This window comes from Miniopterus natalensis, chromosome 12 (genome assembly GCF_054644295.1).
Source record: "Miniopterus natalensis isolate mMinNat1 chromosome 12, mMinNat1.hap1, whole genome shotgun sequence".
Taxonomy (NCBI): domain Eukaryota; kingdom Metazoa; phylum Chordata; class Mammalia; order Chiroptera; family Miniopteridae; genus Miniopterus; species Miniopterus natalensis.
The window spans coordinates 20,011,584-20,038,630 of record NC_142092.1 but is presented as its reverse complement, the minus strand read 5'-3'; the positions used below and the strand labels follow the sequence as shown (position 1 = coordinate 20,038,630).

Below are 27,047 nucleotides of genomic sequence, written 5' to 3'. Positions count from 1 at the left end.
TCACCCCAAGAAGGCTTGGTGCTCCTTAATCAGGCAGGTTCTTCATCCTTCTGCATTTTCGTCCCTTCCTACTCATCAGAAACGTTAGAAAAACTTATTAGTCTTGATACAGCCAAGTGCTGTCATATAACCATTCTGAAAAGAAGGGAGAGGGAAGGGGAAGTGTAAGAGAACTAAAATTCGCAATTAACCGAACAGACCGTGACTAAAATCGATGAGTCAACAGACGGCAGTACAGGTACATTATTTAGGAATATGAAGGAAAATACTAGCAGAAACAGATCAAATTAAAATTGTTCTCTGGGGAAGTGATAATGGGGAAGGCCAAGGGGCTGGGGCATAAGAGAGTACTGAATTTTTTATAAGCATTTTAGCACTATTTGGCTTTTCAAATCAAGTGCAAATATTTCTTTGATTTGTAAAAAGTGACGAAACAAAATAAAACCTACTCTCCTTAGTAACCTCCTTTAGTTTGATGGACTCCAGGAAAGACTTCAGACAGAGGGAATGTGGTTTGATGGGGCCTGTGGAGCCATGAGATCTGAGACATAGCAGATGGGAGGTGCCTGGTGTTGTGGGAAGAGCACTGGATCTTGAATCTGAAGACCAAGGTTCCAGTCTTGGCCTTGGTGCTCCAAGCTCTGTGGCCTTGGACAATGTGTGTAACCTCTATGAGCCTCTCTACACCGTAAGGACAGGTATCCAGACCCCATGTAACCAAAAAGAGAATTAAATGATGTAAATCCCAACCCGATGATGCAAACTAATCTCATGGTGAGGCTTCAAGGGGTAGGGCCCTGAGCAGTCTGGGCCAAGTAGGTAAGAGCTGTGGGAAGACTGAGCCCTGGATAAGAGATGCAGGTTTCTCACCCATGAACCCGGCATGAGCCCAAGGCTCAAGTCTCTGGACTTGAACTGAAATTTTCTCTTCCCTCCATCATGTTCCCAAGTTTTCTGAGAACTTGGAGTATATTTTAAGTTCTGTGGGCTGAAGAGAGAGGTTGCATCCCAAGTATGAGTCTGCATCCTTCTGAGAGAGGCTCACCCAGATCATGAGCCCATCTGACCCCATATGGGCCTCCTTGAACAAAGTCTTTCCTCAATCTCCTCAACTTAAAACAATCTTCAAATTACTTAGCCTCAGAATCAAACTTGGTGAAACCTTTGACCCAAAAGAGAAAACTCCAGCCCTTTCCCCAGGGCAGGGTCCAGCTCACCACTAAGCCAAGTTCTGTCACAGGGTCTGGTCACAGTTACCATTTTAGGACAAGTAGGTCCAGCCTTCCTAGGAGCTAGCCCAGCATGGGGCCATTTTTCCCAGGCTCTGAGCATTTAGAACTCACAGCCCAGGGGATGGCTGCTGCCAAATGCCTAGTTGCCAGGGTCCCTTTTCCCCCCTCTTCTGTCTAGAATCACAGCCCGCACTGGTTTAGGGGTGGGAGAGGTCTGGCAGGTCCATGCTCCTGTGGGGCTGCTATCTGGTGTAATCAGAGAGAGCCATGCACCGTCAGACAGCACTGTTCTTGCTGGCACGTCACAATGTGAAGAAGAAAGACACCATGCAGCAGCCCTGGGAAGAAAAAATCTGAAACAAGACTCCAGGCTGGGCCCAGGCACTCCCACCAGGACTGGGATGCAATGGGGACTTTAGTCTGAAATCTCTCCAAAGGTCCCAAGGAACACAGCCTGCTGTTTGCACAGACAGCCTGTGGGAGGTGAAGATACAGACCTGCAGATTCACACTCCCCCAAAATAAAGGTTATTCTTTGACACTTCATCTTTGGCAAGGGTTAATCATAATGTCAATTCATACAATGATTAAATTAATAAAATACATCTGGTTTAGAGAAAACCTCATAGTGACCAGCTATGATTCCATGAGCACAAGGTAAGGGACCCAAGAGAGGAAGACAGCAGGGGGAGGGTTAGAGGAGTAATTACCAATGACTGAGTGACTACATGTCATTTTCCTTGACTCAAGCGATTCTCATTTTATTCAAGTGTCCTGGAAATGATGATTTTTTTTTTTTTTTCATTTTGGGGAATTCTTTTCTGTCCAACAAATAACTTTCAGTCATCTGTTTGTAAAAGTATTTTGCAATTCTAAATAATTTTTTAAAAATCAAGCTGACACTGCCAACTCCTGCTGGTTGGGGTTTTCCGAATCACCTACACAAAGAGGGCTGTTCCGCCGAGAGCCTGTCTGGGAAACTGGCCTGTATATCCTGTGCCCCGAAGCATCTGTTTCTTCAAAGATGTAGCCTGGGGGCTCGGGGTATGAAGCCAGGCACCTACCCATATCCTTGGGAGTAAAGCTGATGGTGTATGTGGTCTGGCCCTCCACAGGGATATTTACTCGGGGACCAGACCAGGAGGGCTTACAGCTTTTGGTATTAATGGGTGGGTGAGGTACATAGTGGGCCCGGGTGGTGGTCAGGCAGTCCAAGGGCTCAGTAGGACGGTTCAGCTGGGGAATGGGCTTGACTGGCTCCGTGCGCATGCTGGCCCACTGCTTGTAGTCATCCTTGGAGGTAGTGGAGCTTTCGAAGCGGGCACCCTTCTTGACACAAACCACTGGTCGGCAGGACTGAGCTGGAGCACCCTTAGGGTACGTGTAATGGGATTGCACTGTTGTCAGAAGGTCCATCTTTTCTTCAGGAGGGACGTAGGGGACAGGAGGTTTGGAGAACACCTGGGGCGTTGGCCAAGCTTGGTACTTATCTCGAAACTCCGTGGTGTTAGAGAAAGGTGAGTCTAGCCCACAGGACCTGGCTGGAGGTTTCAAGCTCTTGGCTGGCTCCCCCATGAGGCCCCTGTAGGACTGTTTGTGGGTGGTGAGGCTTTCAAAGGGGATTTCACAGGGTTTGAACTTCTCTGCTTCATACACAAAGCGCTTCTCCATAGGGTGGGCCACATAGCTCATCTTGTAGTTAGTCAGATCCTCCAGGGGGATGTTACAGACCTTGGGCATGGCTGGAGGCTTACAGCTTATGGTGTTCACTAGGCCCTTCATAGAGTAATCATCCTGGTGTGTGGTTCTATTATCAAACCTAGTAGATTCTGGCCGGTAGTTGTGTTCCGGACGAAGTAGCTCTCGTCTTGGTTGGTTCCAGGGTAAATAATCAGCTGAAAATAAAGCAGAAGTGGTAATTACTCATAATTCAATTCACTCAGTCTGCATCTTTTCCAAGAAGCCTTCAAAGCCATAAGCCAGCCTCCAGTAAGATGTTCCTTGAGACAAAGGAAGAACAGAGTGGATCCCTGTTCCAAGCACTTCAATCAAGGGCTTGATGTTTCAACGTTGTTATCTAAGAGTTACTGTGAAGAAAAGAAAAATTTATACGAGTCTTATCACACCCCACAATGCTGCACACAGGGATTTTAGAGGGCCTACGTGGCCCTCTAAAAGTGCCATGGGAAGATCCAGGGCACTGATTCCAGCAGAGTTGTCCCACCACTGACTTACCCTAATCCAAGAACAGTTCCATTCCTCTGTGCAGAAGGTGCTCTCTCTGAATCAGCACAGAGTGACTGCAAAGATGCATGTGATACAGTGAGACAGGGGATTCACAACCCACAACTAATGGGCTGCCAGCCAGACCAGCCAGGCCTGCCTGGTGTCCATGGGAAGACTGCCATTGTGTCCTTATAACCCATACATCTGATCCACATAAATCAAATATGCTGCTCCAAGGGAATAAGGCATTGTATTGGCTGGTGAGAAAATAGCAGCAGCTACCTCCTGTATAGAGCTAATTATATGATAGGCAGTATTCTCAATAATCATCATATAATTTCTGTGTTAACTCTTAATATTCAGACAGCCCTAATGAGGTGGGTACCATCAATATGCTCATTCTACAGATGAAGAAATGGAGGAACAGAAAAATTAGGGAAGTTTCCCAAGGTTACATGGCTAGAAGTAATAAAGAATGGATTCAAATCCACGTCCATAATCCATGCTCTGACCCACTCCACTATCTGGATCTGACAGTTAAGGAAAACTGACTGTGTGTCAGCCAATTGTACTCAGGGCTTTTCGTACACAATTTGGTTTCATCTTTACAATAACTCTTTATAATGGGTTTAACTGTCTCCATTGTACAGATCTCCAAAAGCAAAGCTCAGAGAGACTAAGATACTTGCCCTAAAGTGACATGGCTAGGGAGTTAAAGTTGGAATTTAAACCATATAGCTGATTCCAAAGCCATGCTCTTCTGACAGCCTGTATCACAGGAGGACAGCATTTCTAGATAGAGTGAAGGTTAGAGAAAGAAAATAAGAATACTAGCAATCAGGGAATATTTCAGAAGGAGAAGAATTTCAAAAAATGTGAAGAATGAAAAGGATTGGCCAGCTACATCTAGGGGATGTCTGTCTAAAAGGAACTTCTGCTGTGGGACTGTTGTCATTATTTCCATAATAATTAACTCAAATCCAAGTCCTACACTGCCTCCACTGGGATTTCTGGTCAAATGGCAGAGTAGGTAAACTCTGTACTCATGTCCTCCCACAACTGGTCAAAATTACAGTAGCACCAAACTATAGAACAATCATTATTGAGATCCCGCTTAAGACTAGCTGAATGGAAGTCCTATAACTGAGGATATGAAAAAACCACGAAAAGACTGGTAGGAAAGACAGAAACATGAAACAGACAGGTTCCACACCCACAGTGTGACAATTAAGAAACAGAAATATCTTGGCCTCACAGGTCCTTCCCTGGGAGATGTAGATCATCTACCTAATACATAGAGGCAAACACAGGGAGGCAGCGAAAATGAGACAAAGAAACATCCCAAATGAAAGAACAAAACTCCACAAAAAAAGAACTAAATGAAATGGAGACAAGCAATCTACCAAAAGCAGAATTCAAAATACTGGTTATAAGGATATTCAATCAACTTAGTGACAGATTCAACAGAAAGAAACCATAAAAAAAGAAGCAGTCAGAAATGAAGAATAAATAACTGAAGTGAAGCGTACACTAGAAGGAATCAACATCAGATTAGATAAAGCAAAGGACTGAATTGGTGATTTGAAAGACAAGTTACCAAATAGACACCCAATTAAAAGAGCATTAAGAAAAAGTAATTTAAAAATGAAAACTGTTTAAGGGACATCTGAGACAATATCCAATGCACCAACATTAGCATTATGGTGGTAACAGAAGGAGAAGAGAAGATATGATGGACATAAAGAGAGAGGCGGACAGTAAGACACAAATAGTTGGAGACTTTAACACCCCGTTGACATCAATGTATACATCATCCAAACAGAAAATCAACAAGGAAAGAGTGGCTTTAAATATTTTATTTTTAATATATCTTTATTGACTTCAGAGAGAGGAAAGGAGATGGAGAGAGAGAGATGGAAACATCAATGATGAGAGTCATTGATTGGCTGCAGCCCACAACCCGGGCATATGCCCTGACCGGGAATAGAACCCCGATCGCCTGGATCCTAGGTCGACACTCAACCGCTGAGCCATGCCCAGCTGGGCAGGAAAGAGTGGCTTTAAATGACACATTAGACCAGGTGCATTTAATTGCTACTTTTAGGACATTTCACCCAATAGCAGAATATATATTGTTTGCAAGTGCACATGAAATATTTTCCAGGATAGATCGAATGTTAGGCCACAAAACAAGTCTCAATAAATTTAATATTGAATTCATATAAGCCATTTTCTCTGATCACAATGAAACAAAACTAGAAATCAATTTTAAGAAGAAAACTGGAAATTATACAAACACGTGGAGGCTAAAGAACATGCTACTTAACAATGAATGGGTTAACAATGAGATCCAGGAAGAAATCAAAAGGTACCTTGAGACGAATGAAAATAAGAATACAAAGCAGTTCTGCAAGAGAAATTCATAGCAATACAAGCCTATCTCAAGAAACAAGAAAAATCTCAAATTACACCTACAGGAACTAGAAAATAAATGAACAAGCCCAAAGTGAATAGAGGTAAGGAAAAAATTAATATCAGAGTGAAAATAAATGGAATAAAGTCCATAAAAACAACAGACGAGATCAATGAAACCAATATAAAAAATTGATAAAACTTTAGCCAGATTAAACAAAAAAGAGAGAGGGGAGGGCCCAAATAAATGAAGTCAGAAATTAAATAGGAGAAATGACAACTGACATCACAGAAATACAAAGGATTATAAGAACATACTAGAAACAATTATATGCCAACAAATTGGACAACCTGGAAGTAATAGATAAATTCCTAGAAACATACAATCTTTCAACACTGAATCAGGGAGAAGCAAAATCTGAGCAGACTGATAACTACTAATGAAATTGAAACTATAATCAAAAAACTCCCAGCAAACAAAAGCCCTGGACCAGACGGTTTCACAGGTGAATTTTACCAAACATTCAAAGAAGAATTAATACCTATCCTGCTCAAACTATTCCAAAAAAATTGAAGAGAAAGGTAGGCTCTCAAAATCATTTCATGAGGCCAGCATTACCATGATACAAAACCAAAGACATTGCAAAACAAAACAACAATATGCCAATATCCCTGATGAACATACATGCAAAAACCTTCCCCAAATAATAGCAAACTGAAATTAACATTACATTAAAAACATCATATACCATGATCAAGTGGGATTTATTCCTGGGATGCAAGACTGATTCAATATCTGTAAATCAATTAATGTAATACACCACATAAACAAAATGAAGGATAAAAATAATATGTCAAATTAAAATTAAAATAGAAATAATAAAGTAGCCAATATGGAACTCTAGCAGGCCCTCTGAACCCATGGGGAATTCTTGAGCTTACAGTTTTACAAAGGGTTAGAACAAAAGCAGCTTCTCTCAATAGCCTTGGGTGTATATAGGTAACACCAGAGGAGTCCCTAGGCCCACTTTTTTTAAACAGCTTTATTGAGATATAATCTTTATAATATAAAATGGGTACATAATTCAGTAACTTTTAAAGAGTTGTATAACCATAACCAAAATCTAGTTATTGAACATTTCCATCACCCCCAAAATATCAATCAAGCCCATCTGCAGTCATCCTCCATTCCCATCCCGTCAATCAATCTGTTCTTGGTCTCCATAGCGTGCCTTTTCTGGATATTTCATATAAATAGATCACACAATATGTAGTATTTTTGCATTTGGCTTCTTTAACTTAGCAAAATGTAACTAAGGTTCATCCCTGTTGTAGAATGTTATCAGTAGTTCACTTTTTTTTATTGTACAACAGTACATTATATGGATATAACAAATTTTATTTATTATAAAAAATTGGATACGTGGGTCGATTCCACTTTTTGGTTGTCATGAAATTTTCCATTTGAGGACAAATCTGTGTGGATATATGTCTTCATTTTTCTTGGGTAGATACTGAGAGGTAGAATTACTAGATTATATGGTAAAGCTATGCTTAACTTTTTAAAATACTGCAAATTTTAATAGTTATTTGCATATTCTGGATATAATGACTATACCAGATGTGCTTCCTCCACCCCAGTCTATTATTTATCTTCATTTTCTTACCTATGTCTTTTGAAGTACAACAAGCTTTTGAATTTTTATAAAGTCCAATGTTTTCCCTCTTAGTCTAAAAAAGGTTGGTAGTTTTAGCTCTTACATTTACGTTTCTCATCCTTTTTGAGTTTTTTAATATGGTGTGAGGGGAAAGGTCTAAGTTCATCTTTTTGCAAGTGGACAGCCAATTGTCCCAGCATCATTTCTCAAAAAGACAAATTTTTATCTACTCTGGTTTATTTTAATATATAAAATTTAGGATCACCTTGCCAATTTATGCCAAAGAAAAAAAAAGGCTAATGAGATTTTGATAGGAATAGCACTGAATCTACAGATCAATTTGGAGAAGCCCCATCTTAACTGTATTAACTCCTCCAATCTATGAACATGAACTGTCTCACCATGTGCTTACATACTAATTTCCCTCGGCACTGTTTTGTAGTTTTCAGTACACAAATCTTTCGCTTTAAAAAAAAAAATGTATCCTAAGTATTTTGTTCATTTTGAGATTATGATGAAAATACAATTTATTTTTACATATTTCTCTTCAATACTGACACTTTACTGAATTCATGTATAATAGCTCTAGTATGTTTTTTGTTTTGTTTTCGGATTCCCTAGTTTTATCTGCATACAGGATTATGTTGTCTGAGCATAAAGACAGTTTTGCTGCTTCCTTTCTAATCTAGATGCATTGTTTGTTTTTTCTAGCATCATTACACTGGCTGGAACTTACAGTACAATGCTGAATGGAAGTAGTAACAGTGGAGAGCCTATTCTTATTCCCAGTCTCAGAGGGAACGCAGTCAGTCTTTTCATATTAAGTATATCAGCTGTAGGGTTTTTTGTGGGTGCCCTTTATCAGGCTGAGGTTTCCCCCTGTTCCTAGCTTGTTGAGAGCTTTTGTGCATATCAGATCTTGCCAAGTGTTTTCTGTGTCTATCAGTTATGCGGTTTTGTCTTTTACTTCATTAATGTGGTACATTACATTAATTGATTTTCTGATATTAAACCAACCTTGCATTCCTGATATAAATCCCAGTTTTATAATTATTGGTTCTTTACTTCTCTTATAAGAGAAAAAATACATTTTACTACATAATAACCTTTACCAACGCTCTTTATTTCTTTGTGTGGATCTGTGTTACCATTTGATATTCTCTTTCAGCCTGAAGGACTTTTAGTATTTCTCATAAAGCAAATCAGCTAGCTAGAAATTCTCCATCTTTATCTGGGAATGGGGTTTTTTTCCTCCATTTTTGAAACAATCCTTTACTAGGTATAGAATTCTTGGATGACAATTTTTTTCCTCTCAGTACTTTGAATGCCATCCCACTACCTTCAGTCCTTCATTATTTCTGATGAAAACTTAGTTGTTATTGTTATTTCCCTGTATATGATAAGTTGTTTCTCTTTTGCTTCATTCTAAATCTTTGGCTTCCAACAGTTTGACTATTATACGATGAGGTGTAGACTTCTTGTGTTTATTCTATTTCTATTGTGCTTCTTGGATATGTATATTAATATTTTTCATGAAATTTGGGGAGTTTCATCAATTAAATATTTTTCTGCCCTTTTTTTCTCCTGGGGCTTCTGAGTACATTGGTGCAGGTGATGGTATCCCACAACAATTTTCTATTCTTCAGATTGGATACTATCTATTGATCTCCATTTTCACTGATTCTTTCTTCTGCCAACTCAAATATGGTGTTAAGTCCCTCTAATGAATTTCTTACTTTGGTTACTGTCCTTTTAACTCCAGAGTTTTCATTGATTCTTTTTTCATGATTTCCTTTTAGTAGTATTCTCTATTTTACGGGCAAATGTCTCATTTTCCTTTATTTCTTTAAACATGGTTTCCTATTGTTCTTTGAACATATTTATAATAGCTACTTTGAAATATTTCTGTGCTAAGTCTAACATCTTGGTCCTTTCAGAGAGAGTTTCTATTAACAGCTTTTTTTTTTTTTTTTTTCCTATTCACAGATTACACTTCTGGATTCTGATCCCCCACTGGGAGTGGTTTTTGCTGTTTGTTAGTGACTTGCCTGCACTAACTCTAGAGTTTTATCTCCACTGTATTGTGTGGCAACTGATATTTTTGCTTAGTTGTTTTATTATGAAGCCTGTATTCCTAAGAGTCATGTTGTGTCAGCAGAGTTTAGTTGATCAGAAGTTATGCTTAAGCACCTTAAACCAGTAAGGCTTTCACTGTATGCTAATGGATCTGTCTATGGGTTGGGGAAAATAGTCAAAGATGGGGCCCTTTACAAGTCTATCCTGGCTTTCATTTTCAGCTGGGCTTTCCCATGTCTCCTCTGCACCTGCACTAGGTGCCATATTCAGCCAAGGAAGATGAATAGATAACTAGGCCCTGTCTCTGGTCTCTCCTCAGCCTGTGCACTGCACCTTGCCCATATGCAGTCTTCCAAAGCACTAGGAATATGCATAAGCCTATCAAGACCCACCACGTCTTTCTTACTCTCTGGATCTCCTTGTTAAATTTCTGGCTGGTCTTTTGGTCTGTTTGCCCCAACTAGTACTGCAACCTCAGACTAGCTGCAGAAGTTGTCTCCCCTGATATTTTACCACTGAGATTGCTATTGCTTTTATTGAAACCCCTGGGTATGCACTCTACTCCAAATCAAGCCACCAACCACCCCCCCACCCACCCCAGCAGCAGAGCTGCTGGTTTCCACAGCCTCGCCTGCCCAGATGGAATGGGCATGGAGACGGGGGGAGGGGGAGCCCCAGGATAAAACACCACAAACTCCCACTGTTCATAACCATGGTTTAGTAATGTTTCTTGAATAAATGCTTCTCAATCTTCCGTATGCCTTTGATTTTCTGAGCCCTAAAATGGTTGATTTTTACTGTTTTGTCCAGTTTTACTGTTGCTTTTGGGGCAGAAGGTTTGCCAAGCTCCTCACTCCACCACTTTGGAAGTCCTGACATCCCCACCCCCCCCAGGCACACTCTTAAGTTTATTTTAGGCTAATAATACTACCAACTATTTATTTTAAATTGGCTTCATTTTAATTGAAAATCTAATCTTTCTCCAAGAGCCATTAATGGCTCTATCAGCATCTTGAAAGCATTAGGGGGCCTCAGAGGGAACCATCTCGCTGAATATAAACCACATGTTTCCCTGTCAGACATCAGCCCTCCCTGAAACGGGGATATCTACCTGTAGATGCCTACACACTGCCTCAAGGTTTGTGGGGGTGGGAAGGACAGGGCTTTTCTGGCCCTCTTCTGTGACGGATGAAGTGATAAGAAAACAAGTTCCTAAGCTGAAAGTCGCCTCATGATTTCTGATACCCAACAATACACTTTAAACCACATTATTGTCCAGCCCTCTAACTTCCTCCACCCAGCATATATTACAAAAAAAACCTCCACAAGACCCTGAAAACCTCAGAATTCCACATGACAAACTATTCATAAGCATGAAAACCATCAGTAAAGTCCTTCAGGGCCAGGGTGTCATGTGGGTAATTGGCAAGAACCTCTTTAAAAGGGATTCCATTCAATAATGTGTCTTTTTAAAAAAACTTAGCTAAACCTAAAGCTGAGCATCAAGTAATTACACTCTCAATCTTTCCAATTGCACAGTGTTTTGAAAATGTCAAAATTACAACCAAATGCTGCTGGAGCATATTTTACTGGTGGTTTTCTGGACCCTAGTAGAGGTGCTGGCCATACGAGTGGAAAGGGAAAAGTCTGCATATGTTTCCTGTAGAACCATAGTAAGTGGAGCATATAGATATAATATAGAAGGAACCCATTGAAATACACATATTTAATGAGCTTGGTCTTTAGTTGTTTTTTCTTCCCCTCCTTTGGAAGGAAAATCAACGTATGGCCATAAAACCATAAGGTTGCTCTGGAAAAAACATAACTAAAGCAGCAAATTTCCACAAGAGACAACCAAGTCATCGAAAGGTGATACTCCAACTGATAAGGCAAGGGTGCGGCCCCTCGCACATACAAGGGGCTGTGCAGGACTCACGAGAGCAGAGTAAATGTCATGGGTCTTCCCCAAACCTCACTCTGGCTCTCAGCCAGGACCCACAGAGTAACAGGCTGAGGGAGGATTTGTGTACCTCCGACACCAAACTGTCACCGGAGCCCTTGTAAACAATGGTCCAGAACCACTCCTTTATATATTTCCTCACTAAACACACCTTTGTAATGGCATCCCCTGTGCTAAATGCCAAGAATCCATATGTTGGCCATTCAAGGCCCAGTTTTGGAAATTGTTATATATAAGGGAGTAATGGAACAAAGAAACCACTTAAATTAATAGAATATGGTAAGTATATATATTATTCCAAAAAACTACAGAGACATATAGGTTGCTAATTGGCACCTATGGGTCAAATCTAACTACAAATGTTTCCTTGGCTACATACTGATTTGTTTGTTTTTAAATCTGAATTTCGGCAGGGAAATGAAGAAGAAAACAGGGTTTTTTTGATCTCATCTTTATCCGCAGGGAAGAGCCGGCCACGGGTTCGTTTTAGCAGTGCAAGAGCCCTCTCTGGTTTGCCGGGGGGATTTTGGATGTAACTGTTTGGAAAAGGTGAGGAGTACGGGAGAGCTGCAGGCGGGAGAGATTAAAGAATATGTATTAGATGTTTTTTTCTGTGTGTTTAATTTGAATATTTTGCTAGAAAAAAAGGAGGAGTGTCTTCAAACAACAACAATGGGCTACTGTATCCTTACCAACCCCTAAGGTAAGCAGGGAGCATTTCTCACCCCCAGGCCTCTCCTTGCTCCCAGGGAAGGGCGGCAGGGGAACCGAGCTGGGCACGCGGCTGCTCTAAAGAGCCCCTCACTTTGCCAAGCTTCATAGACCAGGGAGGGCCGGGAAGGGTGTGGGGGAAGGAGAGCTCGCAGCTGAAAGTGCCCGCCTCCTCCCCCATCAGCGGTAAGGGCTTTGCGTCTCCTTCCTGCCTGCTCAGTGTCCATGGGGCCCCATTTTTTGCCTTCCAGTAACCACTGGATGAAAGGACAGAATGAGCAGACAAGAGTGCCACAGCCATGTACCTGGTGCCACTGGCTCCTGCGGCACAGGAGGGGGGTGCTGGCAGGAGGCGCCAGAATCTGCGAGGCATCAGAGGAGTGGTAAAGGTTTAGGATGTTATCCTAAGAACCATAATAATTATTTGAACAAGTTTTAAGCAGAGAAGAGGTCAGATCAGGTTGCCATTTTTAAAAGATCCCCTGGTTCCTTTCTGGGGAAAATTAGTAACAGCTGACAAGACAGGCGCTATGCTCAGGTGTATGCCCAGGTGTAGACACAAAGGCAGGATTAGGGCTTTGCTAGGAAGAAACAACTGAAGAACAGAAGAGAGAAGGTATAAAAAGATAGACCACAAAAATATAACCTGGAATAGGCCACATGGGGGACAGGCATGGGGGGGCTGGTGGTGAAAAGAAAGGCTAAAGCGTCAGTGGACTGGAGGCCCAAGTGAGGCCAAGGACTGCCAAGGACTGCCAAGGACTGCCAAGGACTGCCATGGTGGGAGCCGGTCAAGAGAGCAAGCGGAAGGACGGGCGCTGGGGTGGACAAAGGTGGGACCATTTCAGGGTATGACAACATCCAGAATGCAGCTTGGCAGAAGGTGACTATGAAAAAGTGGAAGAAGATGACAGCAATGATAAGAAGGTAGACATACAGATGGCCAAGAGACATGAAAAAACGCTCAAAGTCACTAATCATCAGAGAGATGCAAATTAAAACCACAATGAAGTACCACCTCACACGTGTCAGAATGGCTGCCATCCACAAGTCAACAAACCATCAACCAGAGCTGGTGGGAATGGGAGAAAGGGGAAGCCTGGTGCACTGCTGGTGGGAATGCAGACTGGGGCAGCCACTGTGGGAAACAGTACAGAATTTCCTCAAAAAATTAAATATGGAACTGCCATTTGACCCAATGATCACTTCTAGGAATATATCCTAAGGAACCCAAAACCAATCAGAAAGAATTTACGCACCCCTATGTTCATAGCAACACAATTTACAATAGCTAAAATCTGGAAACAGCCCAAGTGCCCATCACTAGATGAATGGATAAAAAAGCTGTGACATTTATACCATGGAATACTACGCAGCTGTAAAAAAGAATGATCTCTTACCCTTTAGAACAGCATGGAGGGACCTGAAGAGTATTATGCTAAGCAAATTAAGCCAGTCAGAGAAAGACAAGTGTCACATGATCTTACTCATATGTGGAATCTAATGAACAAAATAAACCAATAAACAAAATAGATCCAGAGACACAGAAGCATGGAACAGACTGACAAATCTTAGAGGGAAGGTGGGGGTGGGGGAGGGGTGGGGAGCGATTAATCAAAGAACTTATATGCATATATGCATAACCCATGGAAACAGACAATAGTGTGGAGAAGGCCTAGGGGAGGCTGGGGGTAGATGCAGGATAGAGGGGATCAGTGGGGGGGGGGGGGACATCTGTAATACTTTCAACAATAAAGATAAATTTTTAAAAAAATAAAGGTAGGAGAATAGAGACCAGATTTCTGAAGAGGCCCTGAGCCCCAGTTCCTAAGAGAAGCTCAGTCGCATGCAAACGCTTCCAGAATATAGATTTAGAGCTCCTGGAAGGGTTTCGGGAATATTCTACACACACCCCCAAGCCTCCCCACCTTCCCTTGCCTAAATATTTGTCTTGACTACATAAAAGCAAGTATTAGTACAGTCATTTAGAGATCCACAAGCATGTTACATGAACAGTTCAGCATGTATTCCTAGGGAAACTATATGCATCATAAGCAGAAAAGTTACTGGTAAACCTGGCCTCCATTCCCATGGTCTCAGCCTGTGGCTTGTGCTCCATAGAGTGACTGCTACATTGCTTGCCCCACACATACAACTCCATGTCCTGTGTCCCTACTGGACTCAAAAGTCACCTAAGGTCACTAAGCTTCCTTCACAGTTCCTAATGCCACACCTGGGATATATGTAGTAGATGCTCAATAAAGAATGAATCAATCCATTTATATAAAATTATCAAAACTATCAAAAAAATTATATAAAACTATCAAAACTGATTTATGGTGTTAAAAGTCAGCATAATGATTCTATCCTGGGTGACTGAATAGGAGTATCAATGATATATTTCTTGCTCTGGGTGCTGTTTACATAGATGTATTCAGTCAAAATTCATTGGTCTGGCCCAGCCGGGCGTGGCTCAGCGGTTGAGCGTCGACCTAGGATCCAGGTGATCAGGGTTCGATTCCTGGTCAGGGCACATGCCCGGGTTGCAGGCTGCAGCCGATCAACGACTCTCATCGTTGATGTTTTTCTCTCTCTCTCTCTCCCTCTCCCTCTCCTTTCCTCTCTCTGAAATCAATAAAGATATATTTTATAAAAAAAAAAAAAGAAAAAAAATTCATTGGTCTGTGCACAGCAAAGAAAACCATTAACAAAACAAAAAGACAACCTACTTACTGGGAGAAAATATTTGCCAATGAAACATCTGATAAGAGATTAATATCCAAAATTTAAAATTCACACAACTCAACACCAAAAAGCAAACAATTTAATTTAAAAATGGGCAAAAGGCCTAAATAGACACTTTTCCAAAGAAGACATAAAGTTGGCCAACAGACATATGAAAAGATGGTCAACATCACTAATTTCAGAGAAATGCAAATTTAAAGCACAGTGAGATATCACCTCACACCTGTCTGAATGGCTATCAACAATAAACAAACAAGTGTTGGTGAGGGTGTGGAGAAAAGGGAACCCTCATGCTGTTGGTGGGAATGCAGACTGGTGCAGCCACTATGGCAAACAGTATGGAGTTTCCTCAAAAAATTAAAAATGGAGCTGCATTATGACCCAGTGATTCCACTTCTGGGAATATATCTGAAGAAACCTGAAACACTAATTCAAAAGAATATACCCACCCCTATGTTTATTGCAGCATTATTTACAATAGCCAAGATATGGAAGCAGCCCAAGTGCCCATCAATAGACAAGTGAATAAAAATGTTGTGGAACATTTACACAATGGAATATTACTCAGCCATAAAAAAGAAAACCTCTTACCATTTGCGACAGAATGGATAGGCCTAGAGAGTATTATGCTGTGAAATGAAATGTCAGAGAAAGACAAATACTATATGATTCCACTTACATGTGCAATCTAAAGAACAAAACTAAATGAACAAACAAAATTGAAACACACTCTTAGACACAGAGAACAGACTAATAATTGCCAGAGGGGATATGGGTTGGGGGATTCGGTAAAAAAGGTGAAGATTAAAAAGGTGAAGTACAAATTGGTAGTTACAAAATAGTCATAGGAATGTAAAGTACAGCATCAGAAATATAGTCAATTATATTGTAATAAATATGTATGCTGCCAGGTGGGTACTAGAAATACCAGCAGGAACACTTTGTAAAGTATGATTGTTTAACCAATATAGTGTACATCTGAAACTAATACAAAATAATACTGAATGTAAAATAAAATAAAATAAAATATAAAATAAAATAAATAAAATAATAAAATAAAATAAAATAAATTATAACTAGGAAAACAAAAAATAAATACTTGTTAAATAGTTTTTAAAAATTCATTGGTCTGTATAATTATGATTTATACATTTTTCTGTCTGTATGTTATGTTTCCATAATTTCTTAAATTGATGAATAAATTAATCTCTCAATTGAAATGCTTCCCCAGTGTAGGATTCCAACAGCAAGCTAACGCAGGCACTGGCAAATACTTTCTGTAAAAGGGAAGATATTAAATGTCTCAGGCCTTGCACGCCATACATTCTCTGTTAACTACTCAGCTTTGCTGCTCTTGCACAAAAGTAGCCCAGATAATGTGGAAATGAACCAGTGTGGCTATGTTCCAACAAAACGTACTATGAACACTAAACTTCAAATTTTGTATAATTTTCATATCCTGAAATAGACTTTTGAATTTTTTTAAGCATTCAAAATTTAAAAACCATTCTTATTCCCCAGCTGCACAAGAATGGGCTGTAGGCCCAATTTGGCCCATGGGAAGTAAGGGGCTGTGCGTACGAAACCTATCTCGTGGCCTGCGTGCCGCTCGCCCGTCCCTCCCCAAGCCGTCCCTCCAGCGCTCTCCCACCTTTATAAGTAGGCAGACACTCCATCTTGTCACCACATGGATATTTACTGTCCCGAGGCTTGATGGGGTCCACTCGACAGACAGAGTAGGGGTTGTAGTCTTGCTTATACGTCGTGAGCAGATCCATGTTCTCTTCACTTGGGATGAACTGGTCAGGCTGGTGGAACTTCACTGGTAACACTCTGTGAGGCCCAAAATCTCTCCTGTAACGAAAACAAGCACATGCCACTGGGGCCACTTGCACAAAATATGGCTCATGGTTTCCACTCAACCCAATTCTACAAGTATCTGATAAGAAGTTATCTTCTACGCCATGCCCCTGACTGCTCTTCCTCTGTTTCCCACTTTTGAGAAAGACGTCCCCATTCCCTTCTCACCCAGTCAGGCTGCTGGACACCATCCTGGGCACACCCCTCACAGGCCCACTCACCACCAGCCGAGGCCCCCTCCACCCCATCAGCCCGTCCTCCCTCCAAGGTTCAGACCCCGCCCATTTCTCGCTTGGATCAGGTGACAGCTTACCTACCACCTGGGCTTCCTGCTTCATTCCTGCCACTTCTGCTTCAGTCCCCTTAGTGTGGCCAGAATAAATCCTCTAAACTGAAAATCAGACCATTTCACCCCCCAGCTTAAAGTTCTCCCAGATAAAGCCCAACTTTCTAGCATCGTCTATAAGCTATGCTGGTCCTGCCCCTGCCTTACTCCCCAACTCATCTGCCAGCTCCCCCTGGGCCACTGAGAAGGCCTCTGTTCTGTGCCTGCTCTTTCCACCTTCCTCCCCCTCCAACCCCTTCACTGTGGAGCTAACTTCTTATTTTTCAGCTATAACCACCCCTTCTCTCTGTGTTCCTATAGCTTCTCCTGCTAATATTTATCTCCTTCCTCTACTTGGCCTTACAGAAAACCCAGAAGGGCAGAGCAGTACAGTTAATGGAGACACTGAGCCTTTCATTTCTCTGCTCTCTGGCGCCAGTGCCCCCACTATTTCAGGGAGTATGAAAATAATGGGATAGAAAAAGCATGACTGTCTGTGCTAAACAGGAAGCACCCCTTCCCTAAACATCCCACAGTTACAGAGAGGCCAAAAAGCTAACTGCACCACCTCGAGGAATCACCCTGGTGACACCAGCGCTCAGCGTGGGCTTACAGTCCTGAATTCCAATTCTCCATGCAAACTCTCCTAAGCAAACATTTCCCCCCAAGGGCTTCAGCTTTACACAACAGCCGGGTTTTTGCCTGGAACCCATTCATTAAACTGGACAAGGGGAAGGTAGATTTTCCCTGATGTGCTTGCAAAACAGCCTCGCCAAGGGAAGGGGGAGGTTTCCGGACAGGAAAACATCAGGCCCAAACACCAATAAAACCTACTTCCCGGCCGAAATCTGGAGCGGCATTACTGAGCCACGCTTGACTGGCAAAGGTAACACGCTCCACTGTAACATGTCCTGCATGAATTATATACATGGTTGTCCATAAACCCAAACCCGGGCCTGAAAGTGCGTGGTGGGATGGGGGGAGTGAGTTAGGAAGCAGGAGAGTGAGTGTCCCTAGGGCTCGAAGGAGGAAATGGGAGATGCTTCAGTTGAACTCCCAGTAATACCCTCTGGGTAGATTTAAAAACATATCTCGGCGGCAGTTACAGGTCTGCAGCCTGGGCTCCCCTCCCAAGGGCCCCATGTTGGCAAACAGCAAGAGGAAGCCGAGTGACCTGAGGCCTCTGGAAGCCAACTGTGTATAAACTGGGGCTATGGGAGGAGCAGGCTAAACAAGAACCCAAGGGTCAGTCCCACACTTGCACCCTCCTCAGTAGAGCTCAGGCCAGTGTCTGCTTAACACCAAACCAGCTGCAGCAGCGAGCTCCCCGGGCGGCAGAAAGAAATGGCAGTTTCCAGAAAACCCTGTCTGAAAGCCGATTAACTGCAAAGTGGCTTTTGTCTGAAAGTTTGTGTTCTCAGGGGAGGGCTCCCAAGGGCAGGCGGGCTCTCCTCATTCCCAAAAGGGGTAAAGAGGGGTTTGGACGCAGCTGAGACCACACGTCCCACATAAACCCATGTTCATCGACGGCTACACAAGGGCTCTGCCTTTTCCTAGGAGGAGGATCAGGAGATATCAAAGGCAAGCGACAAGAAACAAGGGGAGCCCAGCCTGTGTGGCTCAGTGGTTGAGCATCGACCTATGAACCAGGAGGTCATGGTTCAATTCCCGGTCAGGGCACATGCCCAGGTTGTGGCCTTGATCCCCAGCAGGGGGCGTGCAGGAGGCAGCCGATCAATGACTCTCTCATCATTGATGTTTCTCTCTCCCTTCTTCTCTCTGAAATCAATGAAAACATTTAAAAAAGAAACAAGGCCGCCCGGCCGGGCGCGGTTCAGCGGTTGAGTGTCGACCTGGGATCCAGGCGATCAGGGTTCGATTCCCGGTCAGGGCACATGCCTGTGTTGCTGGCTGCAGCCGATCAATGACTCTCTCATCATTGATGTTCCTATCTCTCTCTCTCTCCCTCTCCTTTCCTTTCCTTTCTCTGAAATCAATAAAAATATATTTTAAAAATAAAAGCATCAACATTATAAAAAAAAAAAAAATACACCCTTTAAAAAAGAAACAAGGCCGAATGCCCACGCTGCGCCCCCGCACGCCCGGGGACCCTGCACACAGGTCATGACATCCTCCACTGCGGGAGCCAACTTCTCCCCAGAGATACTGTGAGAACCTCCCTTCAGGGGCTGCCCATCTCTCTGACAATTTCAGTGCACTTAATGCCCCTACCCTGCTGTTTCTACAAGAAAGAGCAGGAAAATGCCTGCAACCAAATGCACCAGTCCATGGACTATCCTGGAGCTGGTTACTCAAAGGCAAAAGTGGATGCGGCAGATCCTTGCTCATTATGTTTAGAGAAAGCAATTGTTCACTGAATCACCTTCTCCAATACGAAATCTAAGTTCCCTGTGAAAGTACGTCTACATGGCCCTGGCCGGGTTGCTCACTGGTTAGAGCGTGCGGTGCCTGCAAAAGACCAGCAATTGATGTGTGTCCCTCACATCGACGTTTCTCTCTCTGTCTCTCCCCCTCTCTTCCACCCTCTTTAGAAAATCAATGGAAAAAATATCCTCAGATGAGGGTTAACAAAAAACAAAAATAAATAAAAGTAAAAAGTAAAGTACGTCTATGATTGAATACACTAATCAGCTATAACTAAGAAACACGATCTTGAGGGGGAAAGATGATCTATTTCTGAAGAGAGGAAAAGTTTTCCATTTAATTCATTTATACCCCACCCAAAAATATTCGCTGTGGCTTAAGAATGAATTTAACCAGAATTTATGTTTCCTCATTATGTTTTTATGTTAAGAACATTCACTGAAACCTATCATTAACCACAAGGCAACTGCACGTCCTCAATCTCACATAATCTTACAGCCTTAAGGTCACATAAGAGAAAAGCCTATTTTATTCTTCCCAGAAATTGCTCAAATTTAGTAGCTTTTTTTTTTTTTTAAGAACACTCCCCTCTCTTCCTGTGTTGCATTCCTAGTCCCTATGCCCATTGTGACTAAGAACCAAGAAAAAAATTGGTCAAAGATGTTAAGTTTCTTTTAGGTGTGGAGCCATAAAAGTTATATAGTAAGGAAGGCCAAGAGCTCAACTCCGAGTTAAGTACAGGTTAAAGTGGCCCTGCTGGGAAAGTCGTAACAACTGACTCCCAATCATTAGGCGAAGCTAGAGGAAGGTGTTTGACAAGAGTCTGACAAAAGGAAAGAAGAAATAACACAGCCAACCAGCTCGGGAGCCTGGAAGTAGGGAAAAGAAGATTTTCACAGCGATAAAGGGGCGATGAAATACTTCTTCTAAAAAATGTATTATTAATGTTTATCTATGAAAACTTCAGAATTTGGAGTGTGCCCAACTAATCAGTCATATTAAATGGAATCCATTTTAAGAGTTCCTCCTCCTGCCCAAAGCCGATCTCTTCACCCCTACCCTAAGTCCCTTCCCTCTTTCTCAGAAATCTCATCCATGGACCACCTCCTGGTCTGTGGTCTAACCTTTTCCTCTTACTGCCTGCTTTCTGTCAGTGTTTAAACATGCTCCATTCTTTCCAAACTTAAAAGGAAAAAAATAAAATACGACACAAGCCTTACTGGAGTCCACTCCTCTCCAGTGCTCTCTCCTTCCCATCTCTCTTCTAGAAAGGGTTGTCGCCCAGCCGGGCGTGGCTCAGCGGTTGAGCATTGACCCAGGATCCAGGCGATCGGGGTTCGATTCCTGGTCAGGGTACATGCCCGGGTTGCGAGCTCGATCCCCAGTCTGGGGCATGCAGGAGGCAGTCGATCAATGACTCTCTCATCACTGATGTTTCTATCTCTCTCTCTCTCTCTCTCTCTCTCTTTCCTCTCTCTGAAATCAATAAAGATATATTTAAAAAAAAAAAAAATAGAAAGGGTTGTCTACAGGGACAGACCTGCCTTCCTTACCTCCCATCACGCTCCACCCATCAACTCTTGATTCTACTCCTTCCTTGCTCTAGGCGAGGCCCGCAAAGTACCATCTTGTTCCCAAACCCAGTGCCTGCTTTGCAGGCCTTCATCTTCCTGTACCACCTTCATACTATCCATCCTTTCCTCATTTTTTAAATACTCTTTCCCTTGACTTCTGACATATTCCTCATGATTTGTCCTCTCTCTCAATTGCCTCTATGGGGTTTTGCTCTTTGTCGGTTCATTGATTTAATTTCATTACTTCCACACATAATTCTAAACTTTCCCTCTAAGGAAACCATTTTGTCATCCCAGGCAGGCTGGGGAGCCCGTCCCAGCACACTGAGAAAGATCCTAGGTGGATTCAAAGGGCTCGATTCGTGTTGCTGATCCTGATAAGGAGAGACTAAGCCCTCCTCATCTTCACCATGAAAGACAGGATTCCAAGTACCTGCCTCCAGGACTCAGGTTACACAGAACCTGTCTCCTGCTCTACTCTCTCATCGCCCTGACCCCCACTAAAGCTGAGGCTCACATCTGTCACTGCTTCATATAAACTCTGGAGAAAATATAAACACAACTACCTGTAAGCACTAGAGAGCAACCAAGATAGGCAGGTTCTGGGGCAGAACCAATGGGTGGAAGAAGGGGATGGCCCTGGGCGAGCCTCTGTAAATTTCCACTTTGTTTCAAGGCATCCAGGCTGAAGGTGGGTTCCAGTCTGGCTTGGTCAGGCCGCTAGAATGGGAATAGCAAACCTTCCATCGTTCCCGACCAAAGAACCAAAGGACCAAATTTTGAGGCAACCACAGGTACCAGAAAGTGTAGAAGGGATCCTCGAAAGGCAAGAACCGGAGACAGGAAGTCTCAAATTCTACCTGTCTACTGGCCCAGATCTCTGGCTGACCTCACAGGCACGTTAGCCTTCAAGCGACCAGGCTAAAAGTAAAGAACTGAACTGATATTTGAGCTGCCACTCAAGACAGAGTTTGCATTTTCAGTCCCATCAAGTTACCTCCTATCTGCTCTTAGGAAAAAAAGAATAAAAAATAAAAAACTCTCCACCCGTCCAGCCGTGGCTCAGCGGTTGAGCATGGACCTAGGATCCAGGCGATCAGGGTTCGATTCCCGGTCAGGGCACATGCCCGGGTTGCGGGCTCGATCCCCAGTTGGGGGCGTGCAGGAAGCAGCCGATCAATGACTCTCTCATCATTGATGTTTCTCTCTCTCTCTCCCCCTCTCCTTTCCTCTCACTGAAATCAATAAAGATATATAAAACAAAAAACAAAAAAAAAACCCTCTTCAGAGGAATGTAGAAAAATCTAGTCTCCACTGTGTAACATTAACAATGTACAGGATAAGTCCAAAATCACTTGGCGTATGTACAAATGTGACCCACTCTCAAAGAAAAAGAATCATGCAGCCCCAGATGTTAGAATTAAAGCAGCTATTTAACTACACTCAATTACAAAAATCAAAATGAGGTCATAATGAATTAAAAGGCAACCACAGAAGCCAAACAATAACTAAGTAAAAAGAACCAAATCTATATCCTAAAACTGAAAAATACAGTATCTGAAATAAAACACCCACTAGATGGACTTAATATCAAAATGGAGGTAGAGGAAATTTTCAGTAAACTTGAAAATAGATTAATAGAAACTATCCATTCTGAAGAACAAAGAGAAAAAAGATTGGGGGAGAGAAATGAACAGAGACAGAAAAAAATAAATACTTGAAGAAATAATGGGCAAATTGTCCCCAAATTTAATCAAAGGCATACAGCATCAAAGGCACTGAAATTGCTCAGGCAAGTCTAGTCCTGAGACCTATTTCTACATGTCTTCATTAATTCTCAGGCCCAGTACACAGAGGGGAGTAAGTCTATCCCCTGGGGTATAGCTCTGAGTAGAAAGCCAAGTATGTATTAGAACAGAAAATGTATAAAATTCAATGTGTAGGGAGAGAGTCAAGCCCACTACCAACTTTCTTGCATCTTTCCTGGCTTTTGAAAACAATACCAAATGCCCTTTCTCTTTTAGCTCTTGCTTCCCTTACTCTCCCTAGTTTACCCGAAAGTCTTATCAATAAAGGAAGCAATCTGGGCTGTTGACCTCCTGCCCTCTGCGCTTCACCAAACCCATCGAGTCTGAACCTGATGCCACCTTCACATACACGTGCCCATCTCCAATTCACCCCGGCCAGGGGCTCACTCCCTCTGGAATGCAGGTCTAACACCGTCTTGAGGACTCGCCTCTTTCCTGTGAGGCCGGCCACATCGCCCGTCTTAAAGCATCTGGCTTCAGCTAACAGGAATAAAGTCACAAAATGGGGCCCAAGTGTTTTACAGAATGACATGCCTACGGGGAAATGAGGCTTGAAGTACAAATAAATTGATCTTCATAAATTGACCTCAGGTCTATCTGAACCAAAGGCAGATCCTATGTGAAAGAATTACCAAGGGCTGCAAGAAAGCTTCATATTAAGGGCTGAAAATTGCAAGCGTTCTCCTTATGGCACCTGCCGTAAATCCCCGAGATTTACAGTCAGTAAGAGCTGTGTGCAGCTGTACTCACGCCTCATGCTGGGATGATAACCTTTCCAGAAACCAGGTGTTTTTTGTGTCTGGGCTTAATCACCAAACCCAGCCAAGCCCTGGGCCACATGACTTTCATGCAGCAGGTGGCAGCCTCACGGCCAATGTCAGAAACCAGGCCAGGTCGGTCTTTAGATGGGGAAGTGGGTGGTATATTCTGGTAATAAGGGTCCTAAGGGGACAGGGGTGACAATCCAAGCAGACACGGGGGGGGGGTGCAGACACATGGTTGACCCATCCCTTCCCCCAGAGGCCTCTGGTGGGCACCCAGATGACAGCTTCTCTACATTTATTGATAAGGAATCATTTTATTGTATGTGCACATATATGAATCAGAGTCTCCACTGACTTTATAAGGTTCAGAAAAGATGGCTGGTAAAATCTTGATTTCTGTTCGTTTATCTCAATAAAAACCCATTGGAACACAAAGCATCCTGATAGAGATGTAGTTTTATTCTTTGTCTATGAACACCAGCACCCAGCGTGGAAGGCACAGGGCTGAGAAATGATTAAACTGAGGTACAGGGGAGAGGAGAGATGTCCTCTGCTTATTTCTCCCTTAGAGATCTCTCTGAGGCAGAGAATCAAGGACAGGAGAGCAGTATTTCTGCTTTTTCCTTCCCACGGGTAACCTTGGCCCTACCCCTTTTCTTTTTAAGGCCCCTGTGATCATTAGCAACTTGTTTTGGAAATTCTTTCCCCCTCTGCATTCCTCCACTTTGGCCACGTCTTGACATGAATGATATTATTACTTTGGCTCTGACAAGAACAGAGGGGCCTTCTGGGTGATATGTTTATTGTTGTAAGTGACATGAGGCCAGGGTAATTTAGGACAGGTCAGAGGGGAAGTTTTTGTTTTGCAAAGCACCATCGGGAGGCCGGAGGGCCTGCGGGGCTCCATCTGGGGCTCAGAGCCAGGTGAGGAGCAGGGCTCCCACCCCAGAGAGGGTTTATCCTCACTCTCCTCAGCTTGTGGCGACAACAGAAAGCATTCCTCAGACGCAGCCCTCAAGTACCCTTTCCTGTATTTCCAGGACACGAAATAGATCCCTAATCTAACATCAACTGAAGCTGTGCTGTAGTTGACATTCGCAAGGTGCTCGTTATTTCCTGTGAATTGGGTATAAACAGATGAGAAGGCTGCTTGCGGTGTTTGCAAGCCCGTCCTCAACACAGCTCTCATCCTTTACTAGTCACATGTCTCTTACGCACATGCCGAGGACTTTTCATTCATGTTGACCAAGGTTTCTTAAAAGAAAAAGCAATGTTCCGGAATGGTCCACATCTCTTATTGTGGTCTTTGGATTCTTAGAAACTGAGAATGCTATTTTTTTTTCTTGGTAAAATGAAGCCCAAACTTTAAGGTTCATATTGTTTAATAAGTCGTAGGCTTAAAAACAGGTTGCGTAAATTACAGTTTTTTTCAAGAGGGGCCTGGAAACCTTGAGCTTAAACCAAATCATTTAAAAGAACTGCTTAGCATGAAAGTGAACAGATTCAAGACAAGCATCAGACAAGGAAGGCACTCGGCTCCCTGCCATTGTCAAGCTGCTCCATCCAGTGGGTCCCTCCAAGCTCAGGAATCCTTTGTCGCCATTTCTCCCCTCAGCTCCCCTTGTGGGTCTTTTCTGCGCCATAACCCAGACATGGACTTCTCCCTTTGAATCTGAATGATAGCTTTTTCAGTGGGAACACTACACCTCCAGTCCACAATCTGAACAGAGGATGTTCCCAGGCCCATCCTGGGGGTAACCTGGGGACGCAATGAATTAGAGCCGTTCTGCTTAGCCTGGGTCATCCGGGACCTTTACCACAAAGGCCCAGAGTTATGAGGCACAGGGAGGACATTTCCCAGGTCTGGAGCACCTGAGATGTGCAGGCACCGTGCTGGAACCATTTCACCTCCACCTCACAGCAATCCTGCAACAATGAGGGATGGCACGGGCAATGAATGTGTCCATCCTTCAGGTCTCATCTGGGACTAAGCTATGCAACCTGAAAGGCTGCCCAACTGCACTCAGAGATGCTTCTACTCCACTGAGTCACCAGTTGCAAGTTACCACCCGGCAGCAACTAACTTGAGTTGTCAATGGCAGGCTCTGTCAGAGTCTTGCAACACGTGATACAATCCTGAGATCGATCACTTTCCCCCAGCCCCTCAATACATACACCTCTGCAACCCGAATACACTGAGCCCGGCGGCTCAGTCTCTGCACAGAACTGGACCTAAAGAATCAGTTTATAAGACAAGAGTAATTTAAATATGTCTTCTTCATATTCTTGAAGAACATTCGAGGGGACCCCAATTCAAAATCTATAGCATAATTTCAAAAAAGCCCTCTCTTCCTCTATTATCAAGTCCTCTGTCACCACCGCCAACATCACCACCGCCACCCAAGCTGACCGGGAGCTCACCTGCCAAAGCCCAAAACTCCTTTTTCAGCAGCAGCTTCTTCTTTCCCTCCCTTTATTGCTTTATTTAACTTTCAACCCTTTTTATGTCGATCAATTTAGCCTTCCCCCTCCCTTCTCTCCCCACCCTCCACACAAGAACCCTTTCTCTGTAAGAGAAGATTGGAAAAACTGAACAGGCTAATCCACGCAGGATTTTTCTTTCAGAGATACGGCAAATAAACATCAAGACATTAACAGCATATGCTGACAGTGCACATTAACGCAGTACTGAACATCACTGCATTAATAGTGTACATTAGTATCACACACTGCTCCACGAGTGTTACACGCGCACTCACTCACCTCGATGTGCTCAGGCCTTCCATGGGTACGGCCCCTTTCTGGTACTCCAGCTTGGGCTTGAAGGACTCTCTGGGCAGGTACGAGTGATAGATAGGGTAGTTCTCGGTGTATTCGGAGAGAAGACATGGTTTCTCTGTTTTATCATAAATCTTGGTAGGGAGATGTGGACAATGATGCCGCCTATAAAAACACACGTAGTTAGGCTGGTTACCTTCTTGAGAAAATGATATCTGGTTTGATAATGCTACCTTCTCAAAATGTGACCCACACTATGAAATCATAACTGCTGTCATTGAAAACAGAAGTTTAACCCTTCCTTTTCTCTACTGAACTACATAAAGTCGCCAGAATTTTTTAAACAATCTGTAACTGCAATTTGTTAATTGTCAAAATTCCTTGGATCATAAAATTACACATGAGCATGGCTGATATTCAGCCGTTACACATGCCCTACTGCTTGTTTAAATACTTCCCTGCCAGAGCAGTTCAATGGTTGTGGCCCCTGAGCCCTCTGAGTACCAACTCAGCTGCCCCAGGCCCTCCCGACAC

General features: G+C 43.0%; 1 protein-coding gene across 1 annotated transcript; it reads right to left on the bottom strand.

The window, feature by feature from the left end:
• On the bottom strand, positions 1-26,536 carry SAXO1 (stabilizer of axonemal microtubules 1). Its single transcript, XM_016205475.2, has 4 exons — positions 26,499-26,536; positions 16,671-16,873; positions 1,942-3,126; positions 1-68 (listed from the first exon to the last, which is right to left on the bottom strand). The coding sequence occupies exons 1-3, from the start codon at positions 26,519-26,521 to the stop codon at positions 2,123-2,125; spliced, it is 1,230 nt and encodes a 409-aa protein (XP_016060961.2). The 5' UTR covers positions 26,522-26,536; the 3' UTR covers positions 1-68; positions 1,942-2,122.
• Positions 26,537-27,047: the final 511 nt, after the last annotated feature.